This window comes from Phaseolus vulgaris, chromosome 7 (genome assembly GCF_051622355.1).
Source record: "Phaseolus vulgaris cultivar YP4 chromosome 7, ASM5162235v1, whole genome shotgun sequence".
Taxonomy (NCBI): domain Eukaryota; kingdom Viridiplantae; phylum Streptophyta; class Magnoliopsida; order Fabales; family Fabaceae; genus Phaseolus; species Phaseolus vulgaris.
The window spans coordinates 16091625-16101392 of NC_143504.1; the positions used below are offsets into that span (position 1 = coordinate 16091625).

Sequence of the window (9768 nt, forward strand, 5' to 3'; positions counted from 1 at the left end):
AGTGCAGGCGAGAGAAAGGAAAAGTCCTCAGTGCATCCAGGGGGGAGGAGATGTACACCCTGGGCAAGTTGAGGCACCAGATAAAGTCCTTCTCGCCGTCGAGCGAGTTAAGGCGAGTAAAAAGTCCTTCTCGCCGATGAGCGAGTTCAGGCGAGTAAAAGACCTTCTCGCTTATGTGCAAGCATAGGCAAGATAAAATCCTTCTCGTCTCGAACGAGTTCAGGTATGGCGAAGAGGGTGGAAGAAGCTTGAAAGGTGGCTAAGGTAGGTTCGAAGAGAACGCCTAGTCAGCCGGTCTTTTGCTCTGAAGTTCAGGGGGGCAAAGGAAGATCCCAAAGGGCGTTTCTACCCCAGATAAAGAAACGATTGCCAAAGCATGAGGCTAGGAAAAGCTGGTGTTGCCAAGAGGTCTTGGCGATCGGGAAAAGTTCAAACACGGCGAGAAGATTGAAAGACTTGTTTGAGAAAGCAGGTCGAGTGGGACGTTGTTTGAGCCAATGATCGAGTTACAGTTCGTTGCTTGAAGGGTATTCTTGCAATAAGGTTAGTTGCCTTAAGAATACAAGTTGTTTGAAGTGATTATTGCTTAAGTTTGAATTGGTTCAAGGCGATTACGTCAAAAGTCGCGTTTGCAAAATCACTAAGTTAAATCCGACAAAGTTAAACATACAAAGAAGGTGAAAGCGCTTAAAGAAGTCAGAAGAAAGAATATCCAAGTTTTGTGATTGAAATAAGTATCTGTTCAAAACACATATGCACGAGTTTTTGTTACAAGGTATATACAAGCGAAATTATAAAGTAGCAGATGAGGTGGAATTGGTTGAGTCTTCAGCGGGAACGACCTTTCCATCTACTACTTCGTTGTTTAACGACACCATGCTGAGGTCGAGATCAGGGAATAGGCATGCGAATTGCTCCCGAGCGGCTTCGAATCCAGCAACCAGAATCTGAGCAGAGCTTAGCTTAAGTTCTTCAATTTGCCCTTGAAGTTCTTCAACCTGTTTCTTGAGCTCCTTGTTCTGCTGCTCCAGCTCTTCGACCTGTTTTCGAAGTTGTTCGTTGGTCTCTTGAGCATGGAGAAGGTCGTCAGCAACCTTCTTGGATTCCGTTTGGGCTTGGGCCAGCTCGGCAGCCATCTTCCCTTTCTCCTTGTTTGCCTCGGCGAGATCAGCCATGGCGTTGTCCCTCGCTTTCTCTACTTGCCCAAGTAGCTTCTCGCGTTCGACCGACCTCTGCTCCAGTCTTTGCAACTTGGCGGCATCAGCTTGAATGTGAGCCTCCAGGTCGCTCGCCTTGGTACGGAGAGGCACGATCTTGCTTTCTAGCTCGACTTTCTCTTGGGCAAGATCATGAATTTTGCGGCGAAGGTCAGCAGCTTCCTTGCGCGCCAGCCTGAGCTCGGTACTCAGGGCATCCTCCACTCGGGAGTGTTCCATTTCCGCGAGCGTCAAGCTGAATGACACCTTCTCTACCTCAACCTTCATAGTGTTATTTTCGGTCTTGAGGTTGTAGAGATCGTCTTGAAGCCTCCTGGTGGAGCTCTCCACAACCCTCGTTATGATCGATGGGATATCCTCTGCTATGGTTTTGAGTTTGGCAGTCAGAGGTTCCCACATCCTTGTGACTTCAAGGGAAAGGTTTGATGCTTGGAGAGGCGCCAGGGGGGCTTGTTGAGGGTTCTCGCCGCCACCTTCCTTAGCAGCATTTTCAGTGTTTGCTTCCTGGCGTGGCGACGCAATCGGGGATTCGGTAATTAGAATTGGAGAGGTGTGAGCAACCTCATCCCCGATTGGAACGTTTTCTGCAGCTGAAGCGTTTGAAGGGGGGCCCCCTCCAGCTGAGATGTGTGGCGTAGAGGCACTTGGGGGGTCCTCCAGAAAATTTGACTCTTGAGCCTCAGCTGCTGGTGGCGCAGTGGCCAATGGAGTTGCTTGGACTGGTGATGAAGGGGCTTGTGGTGTTGGCGATGAGGGAGGAGGAGCGGGCGTTGATGGTGGTGATGAGGTTGGAAGAGGGGGTGGAGCAGGTGGAGAAGATGGTGCCACCCTCTTCCTTTTCGTGACAAGGCCATCCTCTGTGACCTCGTCGTCCTCTTCTTCCTCCTCTTGGACGATTTGGGGGGCTTTTCGCTTAGGCCTCTTAAGGACCAGTTTCTTGCGCTGGGTGGGTTCCTTAGGCGGTGATCGCCCATGAACGATGGCCTTCTCGACCGCCGAGTTGGGCACCGTCTGGGAACCGGTCGCCAACCCGTGGTTTCGGGCGAGCGCCTTTAAGTCGGCGAGCATGTTTTTACCCAACATGGTGTCTGCATGAAACGAAAGTGCATAAGTTAGCTCAGAGAAGAAAAGGATAAGTGTATGAGGTAATGAAACAGCAATACAGGTAATATATGCAGAAAAGGTAAAACCAAAGTCTTGTGCGTATCACACAAGACGCCCAGAAGCAGTATCAGAAGTAATATCAAGACAAGAGTGTAGCGTCCTAACCTATTTGGAATTCTAGCTGGTCCTCAAAGAATTCGAAGGAGATCAGGGTGGGGGTCAGGAATGTTATGTTGGCATCTGCCACCCTCTTCCAGAATAGACAGAGGTCTCGGTCCAAAGCTCCCATGCTATCAGGACTTCTGGGCCTCCTGAAGCAGCTCTTGGACTCCTTTTTCCCCTTGTCCACCCAGTACAAGGGGAAGCCGTCGAGAAGGGAAATGTCTTTATCGTTTGCGCGTACTTGAATGAACTTCCCCTTCCAGTCCTTGTACGATTGCTGGAAGATGGTAAAAATGGATCTCCCAGCAATTGCGTTTAAGCTGACCCACAGGCGGTCGCCTGGGTGCTTGGCCTCAAAAAGAAACAAAAACACGTCCACCGACGCGGGCAGCCCCAGGTGGTCGCACGTTATTTCAAAGGCTCGAACAAACGCCCAGCTGTTGGGGTGAAGCTGGGCGGCAGCGATGTTGAGCTCGGTCAAGAGTTCCCTCTCGAATCGGGTGAGAGGGAACCTGAGTTTGACCTTCTTGAAGAAAGTTGTGTAGACAAAGCAGAAGGGCCCGTTGGTGCTTACTTTGTCATCGGCACACACTGGCAGGGCAGCGGGGCAAGGCAGCACCATCATCCTCTCGTCGTGCTCCTTGTGAAACGATTGATAGGCCTCGTCCCCCTTAGTCAACCGCAGAACTGCTCCCGCAGTGTTCACCGACGAGGTCTCCTTGAGAAGGGTTGGGTTAGCCCAAGGGTATAGAGTTTTGAAGTCTGGCAGAGGGGCGGGGGCTCCTCCAGCGTTAGATGGAGTCGCCTGAGCCAGGGCAGTTTGGGAAGATGCAGGCCTCTCAGCCTGCGAAGAGGAAGCACCACGAACTTGTGTTGGGTCGTGTGCTTGTGAAGAAGGGTTTCGTGCTGAAGGAGGGGGGTTCGGGGTGATCTTTGTGCGAGTCATGATAGCAACTGCAAAGGAAGAAGAAAGAAAAAACGATCAAGGGATTACAGAGGCTGACTCGATCACAGAAGGAAGGTGAAAAAAACGAACGAATGTATGTTCGTCGCGACGATCGACAAAGCCCTAAGTTACGCAGAAAGAGAAATGGAAAAACAACCCACAGCGTATGCACCAGGCAGTTACAGGATGATGCAAATCGGTGAAAATGCAAGGAAACCCAGCAGATGAAGGAAAGTAGTTACCTTTCGATGATCAGGAAGACGGTGAAGGGAGATGGTGATCTAGAGCGTCGAGGAACGTCGAGAGCTTTCGCAGAAAGAAGTGAGAGCGTTTGCAAGCACGAAGGAAAGTGATGGAACAGTGGAGCGTAATGGGTTTAAGGGTTTTCGAAATAAGTTAGGAAGCGCTAACGGCAGATGAAGAGAGCCGTTGATGAAGCCACGTGTCGAACGATGGGTGAAGGGTTTGGTGGAGCGTCAGAGCAGCAGAAAGTACAATCGCTTGGAATTCTGCGTCAGTGCCACGTAGATCGGTGTTATCGAAGGCTCTTTCAGTCTTTTCGCTAGACAAGTCTTCGCTTAAGATTGGGGGGCTTGTGTACCGCCCTGGTGGTCGGGTGTGATGACGTGGCACCCTGCTACAGTGTAGGCGTGTCAACAAGGCGCCAGGTTGGCAGATAGGAAGGAAGTCGGGAGGCACGTGTAGTCGCCGATTGTTAAGTTGGCGTGTTCCGATTTCCAGCTTACCAGAATAGGCGATCGCCAGGTTGAAGATGAAGTCGCCAGATGATGACTCAGGCGACCAAGCAGTCATTGGAGATCGCCAGAACAAGCACATCGCCGAAGATGAAGGAGAAGCAGATTATGAAGGCGGCCGGCGAGACCACAGGGAAGGTGTATGAAAGTCCCCAACTCGCCAGTTTCAGTAGAGATCGCACTCCTAAGTTTGCTATGCACTGGGCAGTACCATGCATACGTAACTTAGCCAAAATGAGAGCAGAAGCGGCACCAAGTCATGGAGCCTCCAGATGATGGCACGTGTACAGTTGGATGCGAGCCACGTGTCCAAGTCTGTAACTGCCAGGAGAGAGAAAATCACCAGGTATATAAGAGTTCTTAACAGACTTTCTGAGGTACGCACGTTCAGTTCATACACTTTACGCTTGCGAGTGACAGAGCTGTTTGTGAGAGAGGATTTGCACGGTTCTAGTTCTATCAGTTTTTAGTGATACAGTGTTTGACTTGAGCGTCGGAGTGCGATCGGCCGCAGCGGCGCCGTATCGTTTCTTTGCAGGTTCTTGAGATAGATCCCGAGGAGGAACGGAGGTGTGAAGCGGTGCGCACGTCGATCCTTTGACGAGGCATACTCCAGCGCTCCGGTCAACAGGCAGGATCAATTACATATCAATTTAAAAATATATAATAAACTTATTTTAAAACAAAAATTATAAATTTTTAATTGGTGAGTTTTATATATACGTGGTGAGTTTTGCATGCATGTATTATGTACATATTACAATATAATAATATATTATGATATTATAATAATAATTACATGTGTAATATTTATATGTAATTATAATTGTAATAATATAATTATAATATTATTATAATATAATATTACGTATAATAATAATATACGTAATCTATTAATTAAAGTGTCTAATATGTCTAATCTATTAATTAAAGTGTCTAATATGTCTAATCTATTAATTAAAGTGTCTAATATGTCTAATCTATTAATTAAAGTGTCTATTAATAATATACGTATAAAAATAAATTGAAGTGGGAAGATAGGTATATAATTTATTAATTAATATGTCTAATCTGTCGTTCATAATGGGAGAGTTGTGAAATAGAAATTAATAGGAAAATCATTATTGAACCACTCCAAAGTTACATTGAATTCATGGAAGTGCAGAAAGATGTGGTGAAAGTAATGCTTCGACCCATTAAATTTAAGCCCCAAACCACCTGTTTGATCTTTTGGGTGGGCCAGTCACCCTATCCATCCCAATCTGCAATTTTCCTACTATGGTGATTCTTTAACTAAATGACAAATGGGACTAGGTTTCTTAGTTTTTTCAATGCATTTTTAAGACTTAAACACATGGTCATTTCAAAAAAATTAATAATATCAAAAAAATGAAAAGTTAAGTGAAATAAACTCCTATGTTACTCATGAAATGATAGATCTATCTCTTTAGTTCCAAAATCCATGTATGCTTATCTTATTAGAAACATAATACAAAATAAGACATGCGATAAAATAAAACTTAGAAATATGGAAAAAAAAAATTAAAGTATAAATTAAAAATAAAATTTATACTACACATCAAATTTTCGTGCTCTCTCTCTCTTTACTTTTTTCACAACAAAAGCATTTTTACCTTTTCATTTTTTTTAATGATCGATTTACAATAAATTTTATTATTATTCTAAAATTCTCCAATACGCAAATTAATAAAAGTTTTGTATAAGAATATATATATATTAAATAATAAATAAATATTTAGTATAAAATCAATATATTTTTATAAATTTCTAAACCTTTGATAAATAAACTAAAAGTAAAATAAAATATTAATAAAAAATGTATCATTCTATAAAATATTATTATATATTATTGATAATAAATTATACTTCAATTCATAACTGATTAATTAATATTTGAATAACCTTCTAATAAATAACTTTATATTTGGAAGTAGCTTGACTATTAAAATATATCAACTTATTATGACTAATTTAATCAAGGTCAACCATTTAAATAAAAAATTTAAATTAATTTTTTTTCTAACTTTTTTTTTTCACCTTGTTTATACACTTATATTTTCATTTAATTATTTTAATTTTAAAAAAAAATATTCAACTTTCACCAAACATTTTCGTTTATTATTGTATTTAGATAAATATTTTTATTTGACTAGTTTAAATTGAAATTTTTTATCTAATTTTGATTTAACACTTTCCTCCAATCTCATATTTAAATAAATATTTTCATTCAATTAATTTAAATTTAATTTTTTTATTTATCTTTGGTCAAACATTTGTATTTGACCTTATAACATATAACTTTAGATAGATTTATCTTTGACAAGGTTTCTCCCTCATTTTTTTTTATCTTTGTCACACAGCTCTCTCTCCCTCAAATTCTTCCTCTCCCTTCTCTCTTCAGTTTTTCTCCCATAACTCATTTATTCCAAAATCTCATCACGCCATGTTGTAGCTGAGGAGTCAAGGTACATTTCTACCATATCATATTTTCAAACAGAGTAAGTTCATTTTAGATCTCTTATTCTTTGTTTTTCTCTACGATTTAGTTATCAATCTTAGTGGGGCCAGTTGGAAAAGTGTTTCTCTCAACTTGATTAACCTCATACTAAAATTTGGTAATATTTGGATAACTTGCTCTAGGTTTTTAAATTTTGAAGTCGTTCTCCTGAGGTAAAATTTCCATCAATGGAATTTCAGGTAAGGGAAGCTAACTTTAACTTTCAATAATACCCCAGACTAGAAGATCTGAATATGGAGGGGACGTGGTCCCAAGTTTCAAATTCTCTTGCAGGGATGTTATTTGATAAAATTGTTTGATTTTATGTTGTGTTAACATATATAAATATTATATTTTGATAGTTTGGAAGATAAATATTATTTTTTATGTTCGAAAAGTTCTTGAATGTTATGTGATTGAATGATATGTATTATATATGAATGAAAACTGTATGAAATTGATGTCATACATTTGGGATAATATATGAGTTATTGTTTGATGGTACATTAAGTATGAAAAACCTATGTTTAACAGAGATCCTCTAACTTCACTGATGATATAAGTCATGTAGACTAAAATATCAGGTGGTGAGAAGTTGATGAGCGAGTTCATACACACTGAGTCTCGTTGTAGATACTCGATATTGGATGTTTGAACTTACTCTGATCCTTGATGTATGGATTAGATGTTAGTAGGGGCATACTTAATGAGTCTTCCGGAAGATGGATTCATGTGCAATCAATGGGATTGAAATAAAATCCAATGATTGGGATTGAAATAAAATCCGATGATTGGGATTGAAATAAAATCCAAAGATTGTGATTGAAAATAGATCCATGTGTGGTATATATGAATGATGAAATTGGTATTGAAATTTTATATGAAAACATTTAAAAAAAATATTTATAAATGATTAGTTTAATTAATTCTTTTTGCATGAATTAAATAAGTTATGGAATTTCTTTTCATTAGTTTACCCTTACTTTTCTTGTTGTGTTGTGAGTTGTGATGATTGTACTACGTAGACGAGTAGATGATCATACAGGTGTCGGAGGGATTTGAGAGGTAGTTTTGAACCTGTTTTGAACTTTATATTGTTAATATTTGTATTTCTATGCGTTCTAATCATGTATTAAGAATGTTTGATAAACTTCAATTCTGTATAAAAATCGGTAGAACTTGTATTCTAATAGTTAGATGTATTTTTTAAGGTATTACATATCTTCAACAAATTAGTAACTACTTTATCATTTAATTCATTATTCTTTTAAGCGTACTCGATGGCTAATTCTAGATCCGTGCATGGATCAACACGTGGATGACTTCTTTTTATCCTATGAAATGGAATTGATTAAATCTTATGACTTGCTTTTATCCTATGAAATGGAATTGATTAAATAGGAAGATCTAGCTAAAAGTAATATAGAAAATGTGAAAAGTAAGTAATTAAAAGAAGTTTTGAAGTCATTTTTTTACAATTGTTGAAGAATAAATAGTAGAAACGAAATGTTTGATATATCTCTAAGAATAACATTTTATAAATTAATTAATTAAAATATATCTATAAATATAATATTTTTAAATTACACATTTTTTATAAATTAAAACATGTACAGATATAAAATTAATTACATATGCATATCAATGTTTATAATTTTTGTTTAAAAAATCATATATGTTGATTATGTTTAAAGCTGAAAATACAAGTCTAATTTAAGTTATTACACATTTAATCTATTAAAAATAAATTGAAGTGGGAAGATAGGTATATAATTTATTAATTAATATGTCTAATCTATCCTTCATAATTGGAGACTTGTGAAATAGAAATTAATAGAAAAAATTTAAAAAAAAACATTTGACAATTTTGTTATTATAAATTTGAATCTCTCGTAAAAATCATTTATAATATAAGAATTAAAAGACAATCTTACAAGATTAAGAATATGTTAATCACAAGTAAATGAATATATATATATATATATATATAAATATTTGAATTGATACTTGTAATTATAGAATATGAAAGCATTCAACTCAATCTTCATCAACATCTTGGAATGCCCATTCATAACTTTTGCGAAGTTCGATGGAGAAGAGTAAGATAGTTGGCAACCATACAAATTTCCTTCAACTCTTCATGACTAAGTCTCTTCACCAATTCTTGATCATATTCCTTTGATATCAACTCCATGATTCGACTCAGAATGTGGCTGGAAACTCTGGGAAGGGGGAAGATAACTGAATCGTCAGTATCAGTGGCGTTGATGAAAGCTTGAATAGTCTCCATCTCTTTTACAGTTGAAATTTCCACTTCTATAGTCACTCCATCTGAAGTTACCAGTTTAACCTTTTTTACTGCCTTCGATTTTTCTTCCTCTGCTTTCCTTAGCATAACAACTTCCGACTCTTCTCCTTTTCCTCTCATTGTTACTATATAGCAAGAGAAGAAAATTGCAACTGAAACCAAGAGAAATAAAATTGTGAAGTAGATGGTCACAAACAAAAAGTATATATACTGTTAATAAAATCATATATAAATTTCTATATATAGATTCATTTCTATATCTTTTTAACTCATTACCCTTTTTATGATAAGAATATCAAAATTTAATAGATATGATAGGATTATTAATTAAATAAAGTTATCCTTAATTTTTTTAGTATAACATTACAAAATTCAATAAATTTTAATTCAAGAGATAATATAATTATAATTATATAACATTGAAATATATTTTTAATTATTTAATATATTTAATATTAATAAAATATCTCAAATATTTCTTCTTTTAATTTCTGTTAGAAAATGTGTTCGTGATTAAACAAATAAAAGTTACATATGTGATTTTTACTCTTAGTACATAAATGTATAAAGTTTAGATTTTGTTAACATTGATCTGTAAGATTTATTTTAATGTTTATAATTATAAATTTCATTGTTAACCAAGAATATATATATATATATATATATATATTACATGAGATAATATAATTATAATTAAATAATATTAGAAATATTGTTTGTTGAATTATTAACACAAAAATTATTATTTTGTGTGAAAA

General features: G+C 37.4%; 1 protein-coding gene across 1 annotated transcript; it reads right to left on the reverse strand.

Moving 5' to 3' along the window:
• Positions 1-8770: 8770 nt before the first annotated feature.
• On the reverse strand, positions 8771-9130 carry LOC137829195 (uncharacterized). The gene has a single exon (XM_068635991.1). The coding sequence runs from the start codon at positions 9128-9130 to the stop codon at positions 8771-8773; it is 360 nt and encodes a 119-aa protein (XP_068492092.1).
• Between the last annotated feature and the right edge of the window lie 638 nt (positions 9131-9768).

Excerpts from the sequence above, each read along its gene's own strand:
- LOC137829195 (XM_068635991.1), bottom strand. The coding sequence starts at position 9,130 with ATGAGAGGAAAAGGAGAAGAGTCGGAAGTTGTTATGCTAAGGAAAGCA.